This window comes from Aspergillus puulaauensis, chromosome 7 (genome assembly GCF_016861865.1).
Source record: "Aspergillus puulaauensis MK2 DNA, chromosome 7, nearly complete sequence".
In the NCBI taxonomy this organism is placed as follows: domain Eukaryota; kingdom Fungi; phylum Ascomycota; class Eurotiomycetes; order Eurotiales; family Aspergillaceae; genus Aspergillus; species Aspergillus puulaauensis.
Genome location: NC_054863.1, coordinates 1216351 through 1238145, shown reverse-complemented (window position 1 = coordinate 1238145; position 21795 = coordinate 1216351). Strand labels below are relative to the sequence as shown.

Below are 21795 nucleotides of genomic sequence, written 5' to 3'. Positions count from 1 at the left end.
ATTGCTGTCGCAGCCGTTTCTAGCTTCCGATATTTGCTCATTCCTGACGGAATGGGTCGTGGTTATTCTCCAGGAGCTGGATCACATTCCCGTCTTCTGTCTCCAAGCTCCATTCTTCAGTGCGGAACTAAGCGCCGATTCTATTAGCAATCCAACTTCTGTGGTCTATAACCGGCGGTGGCGATGGAGAAACTTACAAAACTCATACGGTCCGGACGAATGCTCTTGAACCTCATCTTCCCCTGTGACTTCGTCCCTTTCACCCAAAAAGATATATCAATCCGACCATGTAGCTGATTCATCTCCCCGCTAATCCATGGAATCTTCTGCGCAAAGTAGATCTGATCGCCCAATATTTCTCGCGCACGAGGTGAGGTCCTAAGAGCATACAACGTGCTACTCACAACACTTGAAGAAGACTTTTGATAGTTGAAGATGCCGAGCATGGCGGCGCCTACGACCACTGCGAAAATCGGCAAAGTTCGGATCCATCGTCGGCCTTCAGGATTTATGGAGGGGAGTTCACGATCTGCTCGACGTTCTGTTATAGGGCCGGAATTGGCAGCCGGGGCGGGGATGAGGGTGCGACGGGGAGGAAGTCGGATGGTTGTGTTTGGGAGTCGCGGGTCGCCGAGGCGCCTTCGAACAATTTGGAAAACCATTGATTGACAGTAGCAGACCGATAAAATTCGGTCTTCTAGCTCAATCAAAAAGAGACCTTGCGAGATTGAGTGTAAAAGGTTAAAATTTATTGGGAGAGACGGATGTGTGACTGAAGGTTCATTGGAACTGGCAGAGCGGAAATGGAAAATCAAACAAGACAAACCGGGGCATCTGATAACTGTAACTCCGTACCTACCGGTATACTATGAGCTAATTTCCCCACCGAGACTATGCACTTGTGCTCAAAATTCCGTGTCAACTACTCTTAATAGACGGCGTATTCAAAATACCGATAGTCGATCTAAATGGCATCCGCGAGACTTCGCAAAGCATTTCGCTATCCGGATGACTCAGGTGATGACATTGCTCGAGAGGAACTAGACGACGAAGGTCCGCTGAAACTCTGTCCCCCAAAGATTGCTCCTCTGATACTTGTTTCTAGAACAAGAACGTGTAATCAAGAACCTGAAAATGCAAAATGAGGAACGAGATTCGCAGTACAGTGTAACTATTTGCCTGCCCCTGCTTTGCTCGTAGTTCTTATGTACATGGATACTGATAATGGTATCCAGCTCATTTTCGCTGCAATTCCCCTCTTGTCGATAATAGTATTTGTCCCATCGCTGCTATCCTCGCATGCGCGAGGGCTTTTCACACGGATTTTGTCCCTTGTCAGCATAATATCACTATTAGCTACCGCCTATACAATAAGATATGTCCCGCCGCAACGTCCCGACCCAAAGGGCAAGAGGCCTGTACGACACCCGGACCTCTCAGCGCATGTACGGAGGTATATAATTCCAGGAAATTCCGGAATAAGTGCTTTCTTGATGTTGGTATACGTCTTTTCCTCGGAGGCGTCTATTGGGGTCCAGCCTGTTGTGTACCTCGTTCCTGTCGGTAAGTCTTTGAACATCTAGTAGCCTTTGCTTGACCAGACCCCGCTGTTGTTCCAGATTTGCTTTTGATGGAAATGATGACTGATGGACGAAAGCTTTACTAACCACTATTTTGATTGTTCGCCACGTTATGGTGTCTGTTGATCTCAAACCGCTGGAAGATCTTCGATATGAGTACAAAGGAGCCTAGGACTAGTAGTATTACATGACGGGTCAATTATTTGGTTATAATCCGCACATATCGACATAAATACTAGTTTTTTGATAAGGATTGGCATGTAATCAGCTCCGCTACGCATGATTCAGGCGTCATGAACAAATTTTATTCATGTATGTATTAGAACTAGCCCCACCTCTCCAAGAAAACGGGCTTTCGACAATACTGAAGTTGCACGACTAAACTCAAGTATCACACGGCCCGAGAACCGAGTTTTCCAGTGCCGGGTCGACAGGAATATCAGCGTAATCTGCAGGCGAGAATGCCGCTCGGGCGACATGCTCCAACTCCAACTGGCTGTAATCAGGATTTTGCGACATATCTGGGTAGAACTCAACCTGTATTGAGTTGTCCTCCAGAGCTTGGTTACGCTTAGAATCTGCGTCTTCCTGGTGCTTCCTGAGCCGACCTATCTCATCACTGCCAGCTTTCTTTAGCCAGCCGAGATTTGAGTGTCGGAAGTCCACCAAGCTCTCCACGCTGCGTACATCCGCTACCTTGCTCGTGTCGTGACCAAGTGATGTACACGTGGGCTCAAACGGTGTCATTCTGGGATTTTTGCGGCAGGCGCCGCAGCTGCAAATCTTTCGACACCTGGGGCATTCCCAGTCAATGGTCTCCAATATTTCTTGAGGTAGCATATTGAAAGCTCTAAATAGGCTACCATAGCAGTATCTCAGGGGGCATTTCGGATTCGAACAAGAGGCTAGCTTCCACTCCGGCTCTACATATTTGCAAATATGGCAGCGGGGAGCTTTTGGCCTCGAGGTTTTCCTGCGCTTCGTCGGGCGGCCGTCTTCTTCAGGCTCACTCGTCTCATCTACTACCTCTTCGATAACGGGGTTTGGTTTGGTGATATCAACCCATGAACGTCGTTTTAGCTCTTCTTGGCATATTTGTGCCAGGCTTTTCTTGCCCATCTCTGCGCGCTCTATGCGGAATGGCCGGTATTTGTCCCTGAGATCAGGATTGAAACCAAGAAGCTGCTGCCTCCAAGTTTCGTGCTTCCCTAGGAGCTCTTCCCATTTAAACTGCTCGGCCCATTTTAGTTTCGAGATACATGCACAGCTTCGACCCATAGCATAACACTCCATGCATACATCGTAAGGAAGGTCTTCGCCGGTTGATGTTTTAGCGCAGGATGGGCATGTCAAGAACCGATTGAAGATGTTGCCTCTGCAGTAGGCACAAGTGACATTGCTGTCAAATGGGATGAACTCAATGTTCTTCTCTTTAGGTGGGGTTGCTGAAAACGATTCGGATAGCAGAACTTGGCTGTAAAGAGCAAATAGTTGTTCGAACTCGCCCTGCAGCTGCTGGACTCTCGGGTGGCCAACACTCGCTTCATCGACGCCATTAAGGAGCACTGAATATTGTTTGAGCGAATAGAATACTATGGCTTTATTCTTGTATTGCTCGTCTCGACACACCATTCTAGCGTACGGCAGTGCTTCATTCAGCGCTCTTTCTAGTGTTTCAGCCGTCGTCCTATTCCATGCGACCTTTATTGTTCGCGTTCCACGATTCCATACTTGGTGTGCTGCCAATGGAGGCACAAGGACAAAGTCGCCTGGCCGCTGCTCAACAATATATGTCGTAAATGGGGCAGCTTTCCAAGCATTTATTTGCGCAAAATGGTCCTCGATGTTTATGTCATGGCCTAGTACGGACATCCAGTACTCCGACACGAGTTTCCGGTCCTTGCTGCTGGTCATAAACCATATCGAAGACCCTGGCTTTGTACCCTTACTATTCTCAATTGATCCGTCTGAAGCGTCCACCATGAGATTTTGGCCAAGACTAGCGCACATCTCTTGGTGCGCTGGCGTATATGTTCCCTCGTGACCGATATAACACATCAGGTTGTCGGCACGCATGTCATGTGGGAGGCAACTCATCAAGTCACCGGCTTTGGCTATCCGACTCCCTGGAGCTTTACGTGTTTTCAAGGAGGATTTAGCCCCTGGGCCTTCGAAAGACTCAGGCTCCGCCGAGTTGTTAAGGTAGAATAAGAAAGGAGGTACAATCTTCTTCAAGTAATCGTGCCATATTTTTGGGCAATCAATGTCTTTGAGGTATAGTCTTTGGAGACTCGGGTCTTTGTAGTTATATCCATTCCACTGGTCTGTAAGCATTGGAAGGTTCTTCAGGTAGTGCCCAATTGTGAGCGGCACACTCTTTTTAGCTGTCAGGTCCCGGGCGTCCTCTCCTGCATTTCATATTCTTATTAGCATAGGTAGAGGTCAAAGAAGGGGTCAGAACAATGAGGGTTCCATTCTCACGCTTCGCAGAGTAGTGGTTGCTCAGCCATTTCTCAGAGAATATCGCACGATCAAGCTTCTTCTCAAACCCTTCAACGACAAGAGGCAGCCCTCGCACAATAACGTGAAGGAGTACAAGCTTTTCAAAGTTCTCGAGGCCATTCTCGTCTATTGCATCGCAATGAATCCGCACCACCTCTTCAAAGTTAGGTGCTGATCTTATGAGGTCCGGAACGTCTAAATCTGGAGACAGCGGCTCAAAGGCCGCTCGCGGCCGCTGAGCCGGCATTTTTCCGGCGATTTGATGTACCAATTTGGACCCTATCGTGGGGATGTTGTAATAAATATGCCTTCCCTGCAAAAAAAAGTATTGAATACCAAGCTATAAAGGTATGCGAGTGAAAGAGAACAAGAAAAATGTCCTGCAGAATGGTAGTTTCATCGAATGCGCAGGCTTGTGTTGTAGGTCGCGCACCTATATATTGAGACCGACAGAATCATCATCGAAAAAGGAGAGCTAAGTTTAGAGTCCTTGTGGAAAATACCATGAGTAGTGTTCAGGCAATTTGATTCTCGGTCGCTGCGACCATAGTATTGACGTGCGAAGGTTATTTTCTCACTGGCGCATACCTTCCATTACTATTGTCAAGCTCGTGGAGGTCCCGGCTCTGAAGACTATTCCTAAACGGGCCACTTGGGTTTTGGAGACGAGCCGGACCAACGCGGTTTCACGTGATAAGTTCCTCTCAATTTCTCGGCGAGATAGAATTCTGTTCAAGCTTTTTCAAGCTTGTTCAAGCTCAATAATATGAGTGTTGCTTATGATATTCAAAGTCACTATTTTCCTGAAAAGGACAGCTTTAGCAGATAAAGCTTATCATGCAATGAATCTTGCAAGATTTACGGCATATAATTTGTCCCTGGACTGACTACTTATCCTTTCACGTCGCGAGTTCAAAAAACAGAATAATGCGCCCTCATTGAGCAATCGCCCCAAACCTACAACCTGCTGAGGAGCATTCATGTCTACAACACATAACATCTTGAATCATTAAGCTCAGTGCCCCAAATACACCTCAATTGTCTAAGAATGCGTCCCACCACTTCTTGTCCCCCGCTGTTCCCATTCTTGCATTTCCACGGCTTTTCTCGGAGAACATTTTTACACGATGGCTACGTCATAAGCTACACAAGCAGGATTCTCTTAAATCAGTGCAAGATCATGAGAGTTTCGAGATATTCAAACGTTCCTCCAGGCGCAACCAAGCTGCTAACCGCCCGGTCCAAACGCGGAATTTTGAATGCGAGATCTCTAAATACCACACCACTCCCAACTGCGACTGGAATTTCACATGATAAGCAAAAAAAAGGGGGGGTGAACCAATACGTACCGCCTCAAACAGGGCTCGTCGCCATCCTTCCCCATTCGTGGATACCATACGCCGAGTTAATACGCCTTGACAAACCTGCAGGAACATATTATTTATTTTTCCCTTGCGCGTTCTCCACTCTGCTTGCAGCAACGATGACACCTGCGGTCTCAATGCTTCAAGTGCTTGGGACTACAGGGCTTTTTTTTAGTGGTGCTTTGATAATGCGGGGGGCAGGATGTGCAATCAACGATTTATGGGATAGGAATCTGGATCCGCATGTTGAACGCACAAAGTTTCGACCCATTGCGAGGGGTGCAATATCCCCGGGAAAAGCCGTTATTTTCACTGGTACTCAACTTCTAGCGGGATTGGGGATTCTGCTTCAATTTCCCTCCCAATGCCTTTGGTATGGCATCCCCAGTCTGCTACTAGTAGGGTCTTATCCCCTTGCCAAGCGGGTCACATATTATCCCCAAGCTGTCCTAGGATTAACATTTTCTTGGGGGGCTATAATGGGGTTTCCCGCTTTGGGAATCGAGCTTGTGACCCACCCAAATGCCTTGATGGCAACTGCTGCTCTTTATTCTAGCTGTGTCTCTTGGACTGTTTTATACGATATGATCTATGCGCACATGGACATCAAAGACGACATTACCGCCGGGATCAAATCAATTGCTCTTCGCCACGAACACAACACAAAGACGGTACTCTCTGGGTTAGCGGTTGTTCAGGTGGCTCTTCTTGCCGCTGCAGGATTGGCAGCTGGTGCTGGTCCAATTTTCTTTGTCGGCAGTTGCGGTAGTGCAGCCCTCACGCTAGGGATCATGATTCGGAGAGTCAAGCTGAAAAGTACCCAAAGTTGCTGGTGGTGGTTTAAGAACGGTTGTTTGTTAACGGGCGGGGGCATTTCCATGGGTATGCTTTTTGAATATCTTGCCCATATACATGAAGATTATGGTACAGACGACAGAAAAGTGAGTCATAAGACGATCAATTTGGATCAACAGATCGAATCAATTGAATAGCTTATCTCTTTTCGGCGCCGGAGTTTGCCGTTTTCAAGCCTGTGTAATCCTCCACGCTCTCAACTATATCCCTCCAGTTCATCATACCGCCGTTCCCAGTATCACCACAGGCTAGAGATTTCTCAATCGGAGGAAGAATACAAACCCAACCGTCTTTGTTAGAAGAACTCCAACCCCATTCATTTCGTAGTATTGTGAGTTGCTTCCTTGTGACAGGATGGCTCCACATCGCAGTATTCATCGCAGGGGCAACAAACACGAGAGGCTTCTTGTCCTTAAGGTCAAAGTCCACCACCCCGGTGGTGTCCCATGCTCTAATGACCGAGAGAAGGAGGTTATCCGCAATGCCGGCAATCATCTTAGCCATCGTGTTTGCAGAAAGAGGGGCAATAAGCAGCAAGTGAGCCCATTTCCTCAGTTCAATATGCAATATTGGATCTCCTCGAACCCATGGATTCTTCCATTCGTCTTCGTCTCGGTATATAGCATCTACGCCGGGAGTTTGGCGTAGGCTCTCGAGTGCTGGTTGCTCCAGACTCTGACCAATGAGAAACTTCTCGGCTGACTGGGTTACAATGATTCGAATTGACACATTCCGATGATGGCCGAGAGCTTCTGCTATATTGGAGAGCTTTATCGTGGCGACAGATCCGCTAGCTGCCAGAATGATATGGAGTTTACCATCGTCCATGTGCTGCTTCGCTGAAAAAGGGGTATTCGCAAGTTCCATGATATTCATAGCAAGTAATAACCAGTGTCAATGACCTTGAAATGTTTGCATTAAATAATGGTAAGAGGTGGAGAGTGACGTTGCCGGTTTGGATAGGAACTCAATAGTGATGTAGTAGGAAGCAGAACATCATCTACTCTAGTTACGTCCCTACTCAATTAGCATAGTACATCCCAGTGTGAGGAAATATTGCGGAGATGTTCGGTTTGTGGATCCGCAAATTTATCCTGCAAATACGAAGTACAGCACGTGATTGCACCCAGTGATATACAAGGCAACTATTTTGCCATCGTCCTGGGAGCTCCGTCATCCACACAGCCAACAGTCACCATGTTTTCAAGGACAATATTCTCCTCTGTAAGTTATACACTCCTCCGCTACAAGCTTTTAAATTACTTTTGCCATCCCGTTTTTCCGCTATGTCGGTGACCAACCTCTAATCCGCGACTTAGACACTCCGAAGGCCTCTATTCCGCCCCCAGTTCGCGAGCCAGTTCGCGAACCAGCTCCCATGTATTCTTCAAGCCCGCCTAATTTCGACCGAAACGAAAGCAGCGATCGATAAAGCAGTTGCATCGGCCCCTGTGGTTCTCTTCATGAAGGGCACCCCGGAGACTCCGCAGTGCGGATTCTCCCGGGCAAGCATCCAGATTCTAGGCCTACAGGGTGTTGATCCAAAGAAGTTCGTTGCGTTTAATGTGCTGGAAGATGTGGAGCTACGTCAGGGTAAGCTTGTATTTTACTCAGGATTTTGCTTTGACTACGGTTAACTCACGCTTCTACAGGAATCAAGGAATACTCGGACTGGCCCACGATTCCACAGTTATATCTGGAGAAGGAGTTTGTTGGTGGCTGTGATATTCTAATGTCAATGCATCAAAATGGCGAGCTTTCCAAGCTCTTGGAAGAGAAGGGTGTTCTGGTGGCTGAATAGATGATACTTATTTTGGTTAAACCAAGCCATATTCAATGTAATTTTAACGTATTTGTATATTCTTAGTATCCATAAACTCTGCTTTGAATTTCGGCGCTACTGCTGTTAGTAAGAGGGCCATGGCCTATCAAAAGCCAAAGGTTACGAGACCATCTAAACCTATTTCTATTCAAAGATGAAAACTTATCAACTTGCATGAAGACTCTACTCACTTATTTGGTGTTTCATCCATTCATTTAACCTTCCATCGACTTAACTTGGTCCTCAACAACACCCTTTTGTAACTTAGCACGTTGTCTTGCTTCATAAGCCTCCCTGCTCTTGAGAATCCGTTCGACAATCTCGCCCGCATTAACATGTTGAAACGCGTGTTCGGTTGTCTCACGGAATATACCCATGCGCTTCGGGGCGGCGTAGGGATCATATGTGAGTGGGATGAATGTGGTAGGGCCGTGGTAAACGACGTCCGGCACGCCTAACGGCATTGCCTCCAAGTATCGCCGACTTGGCGAAAATGGGGCCGAGAATACGACAGCATGGATATACTAGAGAAATGTCAGGCAAGATTTAGGTTTCAACGTGGAGGCAATAAGCAAAACTTACGCGGCATTGAAGGACACAAAGACCCCTTTCAAAGATGTTCATGATGGGATAATTCAACCCTTTCCAGTGGTTTATCACATCATCATCATGGACGCCAGCTACAACATAAGTCGGTCCATAGTCTTCCCCATGGTCTTTTAGCCTTTGCTGTTTTTGTTCGTGGCCGTACCAGCCACGTTTTCGGCCTTCAGATTCCTCGATCGCCAAAACTTGGCGGAGGAATTCAATATGACCGGAGGAGAAAAGATCAAACCCTCCGTCGACATAGATAATTCGCTGGCCTTGTCTCGGCAATTTTCCACTGACAAGGTTATCAAAATTCCCGGACTCGTCAATCATACCCTCGAGCTTTGCTGTATTAGAGCCTTCCCAAACCCAAACTTGAGGGCCGGGTTGCAGACCCGTCTGATCAGTGGCGTAATCCTTGAGTCTGTCTTGAAGGTACGAAGCATATTTCAGGCGCTCTTCGTCGTTCCCTGGGCCTTCCGTCCCAGAAAGCGTACCTCTAACACTCTTGATAAAGTGGCCCTTCGTACAAAGAAGCATACGGCCAACGAGGTCCGTAGTGGAAATACCGGGGGTTCTCTTGACCACTTTGAAGCGACCAGCAGCCTTGACAAACCGATAGCAGTCGTCCCCATTACTATCCGAGGTAATATCATCACCATGAACAACGTATTTGCAGCCATAATGTGAGACCCAGGGCAGAGTCGTTACATAAGGAGCATGAGGAACACATTTCGTTGCCCAGCGACAGGCTTCTACCGCAGCAATTCTAAATGGATTTTACATCCTGTCAGCCAAACAGATCAAAAAAAAAGTCTTGGATCATCAACCAACCGCTCTTCCAAGGTCATGACTGTGGGCCCTTTGTTCTCCAGGATTGCCTCGTCAGAATGTACGCCAACTAGGAGTTCGTCTCCTAATCTACGCGCCTGAAGCATAGCTCCTGCGTGTCCTACGGGTATATGATTAGGGTTATCATACGAATCTCGGTGGTGGCTGATCCCCTACCATGATGGCTAAAGTCAAAGCACCCGTCCACCCAAACACGCCTCTCCGATATTGAGATATCGTCTTGGGGGTCAACGGGCCATTCCCCGCTTTTGGGGATTATCTCAGGTGATGATTCCATTCTATGCGGTTGATAGCAATTATCTGGACGTATATTTGGCGCGAGGGGCTAGTTATTCCGTTTCAGGAATTGTAGAGCGCGTGAGCGTTGTTGATGGAGGGGTAAACAATAGGGGTTGAAGAGGGGCACAAGCGACGGAGAAAGGGCCATCTTCACCGCCCTCATTATCGATAAGACAAAGTTCCCGCTAGGGCAGACGACCAGAATATCCATCCATGACCTGTGAACGAAACAACTTGGAACTGAAAGTACCAGTACTATCTCGTCAAATTAATTGAATAACCTACATTCGAAGAATTACCGTTTTCGGCTTCCAGCCACAAGCATCTCGCGCAGCCTTTGTTAAAATAACACCGAAGAGGGCGGGGAATGCTTATATTTTAGATGATAGGACCGCCAGCAGTATATGTACTCCGTAGACGTAACCCTTTCAAGCATCAAACAAACACAAGCAGAATTATTCGAGACTCTGCTATTCCAAACTCCATTAGAGAAATTCTCAAGGATCGATTTCCATTGGATTTGAAAGAAAACCATTGGACCTTATGTGGGTTAGTGGGGAACCAGCTGTTCAGCTTCTGGCCAATGTCCAAGGGCTCTCCTCGCCGCCTCGGTCAGGGGCTTACCGGAGGCGACTGTCGACATCATCAAACATTGAACGTTTATTTGATACCATTGAACAAAGTGCTTACATTAAGCTTTACTCCTCTCGAAATCTATGAAATCTACACTCGGCCTGTTTCAATAATTATATTTATTCTTATTATTAAACATACTCTGATCAAGGATCAAAAACTCCTGCCCTCATGTCTGCCGGAAGGGGGCAAGGCTCCTTCGGGAAGACCATCGACATGCTTCCATCGACATTCGCTCCCACCTTGTCTCGCAGGGATACAAACAAATCAATAGGAAATGAAGTGGCTCCGGGGTCTGTTCCCCCTCCTCTAATGAGTGGTGGGGGAGTTCTTGGTCCCCAGAGCGCTGCGGCAATTTACCAGCATATTCATGACATGGCCACCAAACGAATATCTACACTCGACTACCTGAGAAAAGCGTTAGTTCGTCACATGTTCTATTTTTGGGTTCACATATGAGGGTGCGGCTTGCTAACACCCAGTTTCTAGTCATGAAGGACGCATATATTGGTTCAATACCGTTCACTACTCGCGGGTTGACATTAGCCGGATCCCTTACTTCGATACCCGAAAACTACCCCGACGTGCCATCAATTATCTTCTTCTCGGCTTATCCATTCCACCTATAATAGATGTCAGCACTACGTCAGGCGAATATCTGCGTGCGCTCAACGCACTTTTGATTGAATTCGAAGCCTTTCAGCAAGTGCATCCGCCGGAGGGGACTTCGTCATCAACACTTGCCCGAGCACGCATACCCCAAATGTTTAAACGGGCCACTCATAGTGGGACAAAGGGTAGAAGGGCGAGCTCAGCGACAGAGATTGGCCTTCCCATGCAACACAGTGATCCTTCCGACTTGAAGCTCATGGCCGGGGGGGCTGCATCGTCAGTAAATGCTGCTGCTGCAAGCGTCTCCATTCCTCATTCAGAAGCGTCAGACCTTCTGCCTGGGGAAGAATACACATACCTCATGACCCCATCATTGCCTTTTGAGCCGGACTATTTTGAGACCTTTGTCACGTTATGCGACGTCTTGATAGACTGCTATACCCGCCTCGTGACATTAATCTCGACTCCCGCAGTTTGCACGGTTGCACTAGGTGAACTATTTACGAAAGCAGATGCAAAACTCCGAAAGATTATTGTGGCGGGCATAGTACGTGAATTCGAAGATGCAAGTCGGAGTGCTGCTAGAACGGAAGTGGCTGGAGTGGGCCGCGTTGTGTTGGGAGGTCTTCTAGGATGATGGTTCGAAAAATTTCATGAAACCATATTGTAATGACGAAACGAATACATGGGACCCTCTTAATAGAGATGGGGTAATGTTAAAGTGAATATCTCTAAAGTACAATTGGACACTGTGCAGCTCTAACTTTCCCACTTGTAGCTGGGAGAAAAGGAAGAAGTCACTAAGCTCCAAGATAATAATAAGGATATCGATTACTTTTTAACGCGTGTCTAATGAACCCGGACATGTCAAATAAGCAACAAAGGAGGGTTAGTCACGTTATCAATAGGTTAAAATATATATGCAAAGAACGAATACCGGGACCCAACGCCAAATCAACACGCTTTCAAAACAGTTCAAATCGACGCCAATTTATGCAAGGCAAACGCTGGATGTGCCATGATGTAGATACTGGCAGTTTGCAGTGGGTGGGTCATGTAGTGCGGGTAGTGTCTAGCTCACGCTGTTCGCTGAAAACTCGTCGACTCATTTCAAGGACGGCTTCGAAGCCTTCTTTACCCCGTTTGGCATTTTCCCCAAACCTCTCGACGCTTGCCTCTTCTACCTTGTTTTTGATCTTTTGCCATCCCCCGCAGAGGGCAGTGATCTTCGCTTCTTGTTGAAAATCGGTCATAGATGACGGAGTCGACGCCGACGGTTGATAGATGACAGTTTCACGGACATTTAGGACATTGGCCCAAGTGAGATTTGTCGAGCACATCGTTACTTTTCTTGAAACTGGATCAACGTACGATACTTCGTAGACGTGTGAGGTCGGGCTCCCTCCAAACAGTGAAGAGATCCATTGTGGTACAGACTGATTGCATGTGATAAGTCGCTCTGTGCGTAACTATCAAGCACGGCATTAGATATTTGGCAAGATACGCCCGTAGCTTCCAGGCTCCCCGAGTAGCACTTACAATTCCGGTGTCCGGGTCAACCCTCCGCGACAGAGTATCTACACCCACAACATGTGTAGATTTATCGTTCCAAGGACAATATTTCCGCCAGTTTGCTGTTGAGACCTCGTCCCACGAATAGTTGAAGGTACAAATAGATGAGAAGACCTTCATCGCCGGGTCCAACAAGGCCGTAGAGCACCGAGGCCGGCAGGATTCTTGGTTCCTCAGCCGTCCCTTCGAAAGACAAATATGAGCGTGCCGATTAAAGCTGGCGACTATTTAACTGGAATCAGAAGACGGCTGGATAAAAATCGTATACAAAGCGTTTTCAGCGCAAGATGTGTGGGGCGGGAAAAAAAGAAGGGTTCCGTACGGTATTAAAGCAAACAATAGTATAGACACAAAGAGCGAGCTAGAGACTCAAAGCAACCAGTATCAGTAAAAGGAGTCGCTTGAGACAGTCTGCAAAGGTGGAGATGAGTCGAAGAGTGGCGAAGGAATATTATGGAAGAGAAATTTTGGTGCAGTTCTTCTCCATGGAGTCGAGAAGTCCTGACCGGGGAAATCCTAGTTCCACCCTGACATCGGGATTTTCCGGCAGAAAACAAGACGGCTCGACGCTCAAGTGTCAGGCGAAGTCGCTGTCCAGCAAGAATTAGTTTGTTTGTTACGATGAACTTATGCCCTTACTCATCACATAATTGTTGTACGTACTGCAGTGAGAACAGGCATGGTCGGTTTGGTCGGTATGGTCGGTAGTCAAAGAGTAGCGGACAGAAGTCATAATTCACCCAAGTGGTAAAAAGAAGCATCTTCGTTTACGGCTCCTTGCTCCCTCATATGAGAGACGACGCGTTTGGACCTTCTCAGTCCACCCTCCACCACCCGCTCGAAGTACGGAGTAGCTCTTGCTGATGAATTGCTCGTCCTCTATGCTTTCTTGTCTCTTACCCTTGCCAGCTGGTGGGCCGCGATGTCTCGTCAAGCACGTAGCTGGAAGTACTTACCCCCGAGGATGCAGGCGCTTATGTGCAGCCCGCCGCTTAAACGACCCTATTAGGGGTACTTTGCAACCACTCGACTTTTTAGTCTTTATCACACTGACACCCCGCTGTTCACTACGTACCTTATTTGGGTTTCTCTTCTCTATCAGAAAGATAACCTGGAAAAATGGTCGAACTGCGTAAGCGCAAGGCAGCGCCACATCCAGCACCCGTGAATAAGCGGACAAGAACCAAAGCGCCCAACTCATCGTCCAAAGCAACAGAAATCACAAACACTACTCCCGTGGAAACTATACCAAAAGTCGGTGATATTGTGAATCTAGATGGGTTTGGTGGCGATTTGGAGACAAACGATGGCACAACGACTACACTCAAGGCTCTCCTCGACGTCAGTGATTCTGGCGTTGTGCTATTTACATACCCCAAGGCCTCGACACCTGGCTGTAAGTTTGTTTTTGTACACAGTAAATCTTCAACCTCGGGCGGTTCCAATGTGGCTTAGTTCCAAGCGTGACCGCTGCAGCTTTGTCTATTTACAGCGTCGTGTCAATCAAAAGCTAACAATTTCAAGGTACAAAGCAAGCCTGTCTATTCCGAGATGGATACGACAAATTGACTTCTACCGGGCTGTCCATCTACGGTTTGTCGGCAGATTCCCCAAAGGCCAACACCACCTTCAAAACGAAGCAAAGTTTGCCGTATCCACTACTTTGCGACACTGCATCTACCTTGATCGGTGCGATCGGGTTCAAGAAACTACCCCGTGGGACAATCAGGGGTGTATTTGTTATAGACAAGACTGGTAAAGTTCTTGTGTTGCAACCGGGTGGTCCAGCTGCAACTGTGGAGGCCGTCCGGCAACTCGTTATATCAACGTCCAAAGATGACAATACCCAGAAATGAGGGAATTCAAGAGCTAGAATCACTGTCACTTTTCCGCGCAGTATTTGCAAGTCTATTAATGGTTTGCCTCATCTAAATTGTTCATACAAGTGGGTTGGCGATTGTAAAAGATGACGGTTCCATTCATTTTCTTACCAGGAAACAATTTTGAAAAGGAGGCGGGGAGAAAGAAAACAAGGCAAAAAAATAAATATTCAAATAAAAACTATGTGCTGTTAACTGGTTTTGGTTCCTCGCCCTATGATATATTCTGGGTGAATGGAATCATAGGCTAGGACGAGATACCGGACACCTACAAAGAATAGCTCGCCGCGTATCATGGAGCAATATACACCCCATCATATGCATATTATTAGGGTGCATTGTCTCGTATACTGTATTGAGTGCATAGTTCAGCTGCCTAAACTTTTATTTTTGCTGCCTCATCATTTAAGTAGTTGTTGTAGCTTGTGTCTAGCCCCTGTCACTAACCTACAACTGATAAAACGCTGCCCATTTCAGTTCGATATACAGCGGCACAATGAATATTATATAACAGTGTCAATCTCATGCAGCTACTGAATACCTCCCTTTTTTTTTCAGTACCAAATCTACTATAATCTACCTAGGTAGGGACACCACTCGGGCTTATGATTACAAGGGTTCTGATTTGCGGGCTCGGAACTGCATTGTTCCGGGTGTTACATCCGCTTCTCGCCTTCATCGAGTGCCTGGACGCCTGGTAGCGACGCAGCAAAAGGTACCCTTGTGGTTTCTCAGCAATCAGACGGGAGATAGGTAAATGCTTCAGTGTCGATAAGGCTTCGCTTGGCACTAAGAAATCTTTGACAACACAGGCAATCGTGCTAATAACTCGGGTCGAGCAGAGCCCATCATGGCCCGCAACGTCGTGAACGCGGCCAAATCGGCATCAAGCGTTGTCTCAATCAATAATGTAAGATAATTGTCCCAAGTTTCCCGATTGAATACTAATCACCTGGGTTCAGAAATACTCCGTTCAGTCCACGGGTTTATGGGAGCGTGTCCGCCGTCTATTTGCCATTGATCCCGACCGCTCAACCGGTGTGCCATTGAATTCTCAATTTCGTCTTCCCACGCCTGGGGCTCTCCCACCGCTATCGTATGATGACCCGGTTACGGTTCCAGCCGGCGATATCGCCGACAACCCGTACTGGAAACGCGACGTCCGCAGAAACTACCCAAAAATCAGCACAGTGAATCAGGCGGATGCCGTTGGCCTTCTCACTGTAGGAAGCCAGGCGGCGCCCAGGGATGACATTCTACAAATTGGCCAAGCAGGCGAAAAGCAGCTCGTTTCGGTAAAACAGGAAGGTGAGGAGCGGGGACTTGCGGGTTTGTTCCAAAAGGACAAGAATGGCATCAAAGGTGTCCTAGGACCCAATGGCCTGCCACCAACACCTTGTAACTTGAACTCTGCTTCGAAATACCAGATTGATGATCATCATGGTTACCCTAATGTGTATGTTCGCTCTTTCCCCCCCTTCTTCTTCCTTTTTTTTTTTTTTCTTTTCCCTGAAAATGTTCTAGGCTAATGCTATGAAGGTACCCCTGCCGCACATTCGTTTAAACGCTGAGATAAATAATTGTTAGACACAATGTATTCGGTTTTCCTTCTTCTCTGCACTTTTGCCCTGTTTTACTACCAAGTTGTTACATACATGTCAGAAGAACACCCGGACCGTAGAAAACTCCAAAAGTCAAACCCAAAGTATGTCGTGTATATCCTCATCTGCCACATCCCATCTCTCATCGCATAATCTTGATTGCCAAATAAAGATGTATTGTATTGCCTCTTCTTCGCTGCCACCTAAAACCCCCGCTCATGATCATTGATTTTAAAAGATACTGCTCTGGTTTATGGTATGTTATGTGGGAAATTTATTATGAACCAATAAACCATTATATCCCAGTACCAATCCGTCCCTTGTTAGCTACATTATCACTTGACACGAAAATTAATTATTCATTGTTTCAAATTAGGGCTATGAACAAAGCATCATCAAGTAGGCCCCAGCCGTAACATGGAATGGGGAACAAATTGGGTTCAGAAGCGTATCTAATCAAAAGGGTTTGTGCGTGTACCCCACCAGGTGAGGAACAAACTCAGACCAACTGTCTCGAACACTCTTGCGACAGCACCTACAGCAACAGTGTCGAGAGGTCTCTTCTCAGTAAATACCTGGCTGACGAACTTTATAGATAAGAAAAAGGACACTGGTCAGCATGTTTACCAGGCCTTGAAGTGTGGTGGGGTGGGAGACATACACTGGGGGCCGAACTGGCAAAAAAGATCAAGCTTCCAAGGTAGGCTGCCCCCTTGTAGCTAAGGGTACCCGTTGCATTAATCAAAGCAGCAACTCCATAGGTCTGCACAGCGCTTCCGACCAGAGAACTACCCCACGCAGTCGCGGCACTAGCGGCCTCTTTGGATTTGATAAAGTCCTCCTTCGAATTGGCTGCCTGGGCACGGTGATATGTATCGCCGAAGACAGGAGCCAAAATTCCCAGAGAAGCAGTGTGGGTGAAGACGGTACCCATCGCAATAGCCGAGGGTTTCACGGAAGGGAGATCTGAGTATGCCTTTAGTTTTGACCATCAGGGTGGACACTGGTGAACTCACAGTGCAGAGTAGCCATTTTCTGTGTCGTAATATGTAAGCGGTTATTTGGATCTTGAGATCGAACGTAGGCAGTTGCAGGAGGTTTAACGTCGAGGCCGATGTACCCTTTAAATACAAAGCCAATCTGTGTCAAGTGACATAATGCGAGCTTTGGTCTGCAGCGAAAGACAAGCCACTACAGTTGCATCACAGATTATTCGTGGACAAATATGTGACGTCGTCATGATTCAAAAGCGGCCATTGAGGGGGAAACCTGGGACTGGAGAGCGCGTACTTGGCTCTGAACCAATGGTCTGGGCTTTGTTGTGGGCTTTGGGGAAGATCATGATGTGCAGAGAGTGAGCATGACGTCAATTACCCTCACCCTGCGCCTGGGCGGTCTCGACTCTTCAGACTCGAATAGCTCCGCCAGCGGCATGGGGCGTAGCCGCGTAAGGCTCAACTGCTTGTTGCAACTAACTCATTTAGTTATTCTTGATGGCTGGCGTTATATTGCTGTCTACTCAAGCCAACGGAACACTAGTTCATGCTGGTGATGCACGGAGGCCAGCGACTTGATGAAAGGCGGAGGGTTCCGCGGTACCATGCTAAGCCTGAAGCACTGGCTCCTCGAGCCAATAAGCGCCGTCCGCGCTTATCTTAGCTTTTTTATTTTATTTTATTTTGCACAATAGACCAGTTGGTGTTTTGGGAGGGACCAGAAGATCTCTGAAAGCCCGCAAATTTTCACAGGGAACATTCGTCTTCAACCCCTGCGACAACCACCACGAACGAGCTTCGCTCCCATTCTCCGAGGCCGAAATCCCTGTCACCCATATGGAAGAAGTATTGTCTCCAGATTCCGCTGGTTTCAATGATCCCTTAAACATAAGCGAGTCTTTGGTTCCCGCGAGGGAGATTAAACAAGCCGGTCAGAGCAATGTGACATTCGACAGTCTTCTACAGCGGCCCCTTCTCCTTAAAGAAGACCTAAAGGAGGGGTGTGGCGGTCAGCTGTGGCCTGCTGGTATAGTTTTAGCTAAATATATGCTTCGTCGACACCGCTCCAGTTTGGTTGATAAAACAATGTCCGTTCTTTTTATCATCTTCCCACATTCTCGGCTCGGGAGTTAGAGAGCAATCTCCTAACGACAGTCCATACCACCCTGCTATCTATTCCCATAATATCGATTGACTAACTTACGGAGTGCAGTCTTGAGATCGGCGCAGGCGGCGGCCTTGTTGGGCTAGCTGTTGCTTCCGGTTGCGAACTTGGTCCATCTGCTATACATATCACGGATCAAGCGCCAATGCTACCCCTCATGGAAGCCAATATCGCTCTCAACAATCTCTCCACGATCGTTAATGCTGCAGTATTGGATTGGGGTGTTCCGGCCTCGAATGATATCCCACAGCATCCCGATGTTATCCTCGCCGCGGATTGCGTCTACTTTGAACCCGCTTTCCCACTCCTAATTTCGACACTCAATGAACTTTTAGGTCCCAACTCCGTTTGCTATTTTTGCTTCAAAAGGCGCCGAAGAGCGGACCTTCGGTTTCTGAAATTAGCGAAGAAAACATTCCACCTTACCGAAATTAACGATAATCCTGATGCTGAGAACTACAAGCGAGAGAACATCTATCTATACTCCATACGATCAAAGTCCGGCGCCAGTGGGGAAAATATCGTCCTGTGAACAACCTAGAGCTGTGGGTCACGAAAATAAATACATAGTAGCATATAGTATATACGGGAATAAAGACATTTGTTAGTCCACGGACGCGGTCAAGAACTGCTCAATGGGAGTTTAGTTTAAAATCTATAACTTCATCGCATGAGCGCCAATCCTGTCGCCCATGGCTGCAACTTTACTCCCACTAATATCTGTCATATCACCCTCCTTCCCAATCAACTTTACACCTGCCCTTTTAAGGTCAGATACAATTTGTTGTTTCTGAACCGCCGTTCCAGAAGACTGCTTGGAGGAATCAGTAGGTGTGTGACTCGGCTTCTTAAGCCGACGCCTCAGCTTCGCTTTTTCTTCTCGAGTCATTTCCTCCTTCGTGACTGGAACCCCATTCCTCATTACCACCTCCCCAGTGCCCCTCCTGTTCTCGCCTGGTGAGTAAATTTCTTGTGGTGCAAGAGTCGCCGATGAGCGAACGGCGCCATTAGCAGTGGGCTGAGCATCTTCCATTGTAATCGTGGCAACGTCTGTAACAACATTTATGCTGGCCTGCGGCGCTTTCGGTTTGTAGTGCCAATTGGAGAGCGTGTCTAGCTGGGAGCTTATTTCTCTCCAGAGGTTGCCGATTTCTGTTCGTTCCTTCAAAAGCTTCTGGTTTTTGGGGTCGACGTAATTTGAGTCTGTTGCCCGGAGATGGTCTGCTTCGTATAGATCCGCAAGACCCTGCTGTGATTTGCTATCCTCGAGTTCAGCAGCAGACTTTTGAGTATGTTGGCGATCCGGCAGTCCCGGCCGGCGGCGTATGACTTCGTCAAATTCCTTAGCAATGATTCGCCGCTTGATCAAATCCTCAATGCTCTCAGACAAATCTGTTGTTACGACTGGCACGGGTTTCCCAATCCTTTCAAAATCCAAGTCTTCTTCTATGAGTGAATTAGTGGGCCTTTCCGCTGCCCTAGCTTCTCCAGCGACCATCCATTCTTTCTTTGCCACGTTAGCAGCCTCTAACCGGCGGATTTCGTCTGCAATGCGTGCGCGCTGTTTCTCGTGGGTTGACGAGTGAGCCTGGATGTCGCTTGGCTCATTTTCACTACCATCAGCGGATACTTCATCGTCAAACAAGTCACGGCGAACATCAGCCATTGCACGGGCAACATCACTGTCAGGGATTTCGCCACGTGGCTGTGTTTTCGGTAGTGGGCGTGATTTTTTGGTGGACACTTTCCGGGGTGGAGGTTCAAAGAAGTCAGCGTACATGATGTCGCTCGTGTTGAAGAAACCTGATCCCCCTAGAGCCGTGGCGTGGGAATCGTTTTCATCAGTATCCGATTCATCATGAGCACCCATATCGTCGAAGGTCGGACCTTCTTCTTCTTCTTCTTCTTCTTCTTCTTCTTCATCATCATCATCACTCTGGTCCACGCCGTCATCAGGCCTGTCAGCTTTTGTCTGTGAAGAAAGACTCAAGTTTTCTGCACCAAGAGGATCGGCGTCCCAGTTGATTTCCTCATCGTCGCTTTCAACATCTAAGTCACCCCGAGCGTCTTGCCGTTCAGCTAGCTCGGTTTGTTTATTGAACTCATCAATAGAAAAAAAACCATCATTCAATCCAAATCGGTCTTCCACATACGTGCCACCACCTTCATCGTCGTCTGAGCTTCCATCAGGGTCATCTTCTTCATTGTCGCTCTGGTCCGAATGGCTTTGAGACGACTTGTCACTTTCCGCATCAAATTGATCTTCAACATTTTTGCCGTCAACGCTGGATCCATCGGTAATACAGCTCGTGCCGCTAATAGAATTTGCATTTCCAACCTCCACGTCATCCTGAGACGAGCTGTCGAGGTGCGATGCACGCTCAGGTAGTTCAGCTGCAGAATGCTCTACATTATGGACCCAGATAGCGTAGTCGCGCTGGATTTCTTGGTCGGTTGAATCGAAAATACGTAGAGCCTGCTCCCAAATTTGATCCGACGTAAAGCCATTCACATATAATTGTTTCAGCCGCAAAATAGAGACAGCGTCTTGATCTTCATCTGGGCGCTTCCGTTTTCGAAGATTTCGCTGGCGAATAGCTTGAGAATCACTGACCGAAACCGCGAGAGAATCGAGTATGACTTTTGCGCTGTCTAATATGCCAGTACGTAACTTTTTGGTCGGACGAAGGAAGTCCCAAGGTGTTGAAAGCGTCGAATTGAGAGGCAAAGGAACCGCATTCGAGGTTTCAAGCCCAGATTGGCCTCGAACGTGATGCCTTGATATCATTTAGGGCGGACGATAGTTGCCGTCGAAGCGAGTGGGGGAATATAATCAAAAAAAAAAAAAAAAAAAAAAAAATTTAATCGAGACTCGACGAGGGATCGGGTGTCTATGCAATGCAGTTTGGTTTCTATTAAGTCAGCTAAGAAATTGCCGAGGAGGTTGATGATTTTATGTTTGCCGTTTTGGAGAGGGGAGGGAAAAAAAGTTGACATCGCAAAAAAAGCATGAACGGCCCGGGGCTAGCTACTTTCGGAAACAAACCGTAGGAACCCGACCACACCCATTTTGGCTAAAATTTACTCCTGGGTAGTTTAGAGGATAGAAAATTCTTTGTAAATTCGATAATTGAAACACATTTGGCAATAGATGCTGACAATAAAAACATGGCTGTTCACGACAGGGACTTCTAGTGAAATGAGCAGGTCCACAACAGTAAGTGCTTACTTTGAGTAGCCCTTCAAGCTAGGTTGTTCGTCCTTGGATGCAGATATCTAGATATAGAAAATACAGCTTTCCTAAGATCAATCTGTAGCGTATTCTATCATCAAAAAGGCTCTGTCGGTGTTTTGTGCACAGTGACACTTTGCGCCGTGTGCTCGGTTGTGGAACTAGGTATTTTTACATGTTCACTTGGTTCACTTAGTATACTTCGCAGAGTTGTGCGAAAGAAACATGGGAACACCCAGTTGTATTGGTGATCTTGAACATCT

General features: G+C 47.3%; 14 protein-coding genes across 14 annotated transcripts; 7 read left to right on the top strand and 7 right to left on the bottom strand.

Annotated features, from left to right (window-relative positions):
• Positions 1 to 37: 37 nt before the first annotated feature.
• APUU_70474S (cytochrome c oxidase assembly factor 1 family protein) lies at positions 38 to 662 on the bottom strand (the record flags this gene model as incomplete). The annotated part of the gene is made up of 2 exons (XM_041695351.1): positions 38 to 127; positions 198 to 662. 2 exons carry the CDS (start codon positions 660 to 662, stop codon positions 38 to 40), a joined length of 555 nt encoding a protein of 184 aa, XP_041561090.1.
• A 306-nt stretch (positions 663 to 968) lies between these two features.
• APUU_70473A (uncharacterized protein) lies at positions 969 to 1752 on the top strand (the record flags this gene model as incomplete). Its single annotated transcript, XM_041695350.1, has 4 exons — positions 969 to 1053; positions 1106 to 1167; positions 1236 to 1563; positions 1658 to 1752. The coding sequence occupies 4 exons, from the start codon at positions 969 to 971 to the stop codon at positions 1750 to 1752; spliced, it is 570 nt and encodes a 189-aa protein (XP_041561089.1).
• Positions 1753 to 1964: 212 nt separating this feature from the next.
• On the bottom strand, positions 1965 to 4329 carry APUU_70472S (putative JmjC domain protein; the record flags this gene model as incomplete). The annotated part of the gene is made up of 2 exons (XM_041695349.1): positions 1965 to 3988; positions 4062 to 4329. The coding sequence occupies 2 exons, from the start codon at positions 4327 to 4329 to the stop codon at positions 1965 to 1967; spliced, it is 2292 nt and encodes a 763-aa protein (XP_041561088.1).
• An 801-nt stretch (positions 4330 to 5130) lies between these two features.
• Positions 5131 to 6438, top strand: COQ2 (putative para-hydroxybenzoate-polyprenyltransferase Coq2; the record flags this gene model as incomplete). Its single annotated transcript, XM_041695348.1, has 1 exon — positions 5131 to 6438. One exon carries the CDS (start codon positions 5131 to 5133, stop codon positions 6436 to 6438), a length of 1308 nt encoding a protein of 435 aa, XP_041561087.1.
• Position 6439: 1 nt separating this feature from the next.
• APUU_70471S (putative flavoprotein) lies at positions 6440 to 7168 on the bottom strand (the record flags this gene model as incomplete). The annotated part of the gene is made up of 1 exon (XM_041695347.1): positions 6440 to 7168. One exon carries the CDS (start codon positions 7166 to 7168, stop codon positions 6440 to 6442), a length of 729 nt encoding a protein of 242 aa, XP_041561086.1.
• Positions 7169 to 7498: 330 nt separating this feature from the next.
• On the top strand, positions 7499 to 8102 carry GRX5 (monothiol glutaredoxin GRX5; the record flags this gene model as incomplete). Its single annotated transcript, XM_041695345.1, has 3 exons — positions 7499 to 7525; positions 7621 to 7894; positions 7954 to 8102. 3 exons carry the CDS (start codon positions 7499 to 7501, stop codon positions 8100 to 8102), a joined length of 450 nt encoding a protein of 149 aa, XP_041561085.1.
• Positions 8103 to 8338: 236 nt separating this feature from the next.
• APUU_70468S (ethanolamine-phosphate cytidylyltransferase) lies at positions 8339 to 9840 on the bottom strand (the record flags this gene model as incomplete). The annotated part of the gene is made up of 4 exons (XM_041695344.1): positions 8339 to 8647; positions 8706 to 9480; positions 9546 to 9663; positions 9720 to 9840. 4 exons carry the CDS (start codon positions 9838 to 9840, stop codon positions 8339 to 8341), a joined length of 1323 nt encoding a protein of 440 aa, XP_041561084.1.
• Positions 9841 to 10646: 806 nt separating this feature from the next.
• APUU_70467A (uncharacterized protein) lies at positions 10647 to 11724 on the top strand (the record flags this gene model as incomplete). The annotated part of the gene is made up of 2 exons (XM_041695343.1): positions 10647 to 10894; positions 10965 to 11724. The coding sequence occupies 2 exons, from the start codon at positions 10647 to 10649 to the stop codon at positions 11722 to 11724; spliced, it is 1008 nt and encodes a 335-aa protein (XP_041561083.1).
• A 415-nt stretch (positions 11725 to 12139) lies between these two features.
• Positions 12140 to 12779, bottom strand: APUU_70466S (putative mitochondrial protein sorting (Msf1); the record flags this gene model as incomplete). The annotated part of the gene is made up of 2 exons (XM_041695342.1): positions 12140 to 12556; positions 12627 to 12779. 2 exons carry the CDS (start codon positions 12777 to 12779, stop codon positions 12140 to 12142), a joined length of 570 nt encoding a protein of 189 aa, XP_041561082.1.
• Positions 12780 to 13778: 999 nt separating this feature from the next.
• On the top strand, positions 13779 to 14515 carry APUU_70465A (thioredoxin peroxidase DOT5; the record flags this gene model as incomplete). Its single annotated transcript, XM_041695341.1, has 2 exons — positions 13779 to 14055; positions 14184 to 14515. 2 exons carry the CDS (start codon positions 13779 to 13781, stop codon positions 14513 to 14515), a joined length of 609 nt encoding a protein of 202 aa, XP_041561081.1.
• An 874-nt stretch (positions 14516 to 15389) lies between these two features.
• APUU_70464A (putative NADH-ubiquinone oxidoreductase 21 kDa subunit) lies at positions 15390 to 16103 on the top strand (the record flags this gene model as incomplete). The annotated part of the gene is made up of 3 exons (XM_041695340.1): positions 15390 to 15449; positions 15502 to 15995; positions 16079 to 16103. The coding sequence occupies 3 exons, from the start codon at positions 15390 to 15392 to the stop codon at positions 16101 to 16103; spliced, it is 579 nt and encodes a 192-aa protein (XP_041561080.1).
• Positions 16104 to 16592: 489 nt separating this feature from the next.
• On the bottom strand, positions 16593 to 17172 carry APUU_70463S (DUF1761 domain-containing protein; the record flags this gene model as incomplete). The annotated part of the gene is made up of 3 exons (XM_041695339.1): positions 16593 to 16727; positions 16802 to 17106; positions 17157 to 17172. The coding sequence occupies 3 exons, from the start codon at positions 17170 to 17172 to the stop codon at positions 16593 to 16595; spliced, it is 456 nt and encodes a 151-aa protein (XP_041561079.1).
• Positions 17173 to 17972: 800 nt separating this feature from the next.
• On the top strand, positions 17973 to 18832 carry APUU_70462A (uncharacterized protein; the record flags this gene model as incomplete). The annotated part of the gene is made up of 2 exons (XM_041695338.1): positions 17973 to 18223; positions 18349 to 18832. 2 exons carry the CDS (start codon positions 17973 to 17975, stop codon positions 18830 to 18832), a joined length of 735 nt encoding a protein of 244 aa, XP_041561078.1.
• A 123-nt stretch (positions 18833 to 18955) lies between these two features.
• On the bottom strand, positions 18956 to 21369 carry MPP10 (rRNA-processing protein MPP10; the record flags this gene model as incomplete). The annotated part of the gene is made up of 2 exons (XM_041695337.1): positions 18956 to 21077; positions 21347 to 21369. The coding sequence occupies 2 exons, from the start codon at positions 21367 to 21369 to the stop codon at positions 18956 to 18958; spliced, it is 2145 nt and encodes a 714-aa protein (XP_041561077.1).
• Positions 21370 to 21795: the final 426 nt, after the last annotated feature.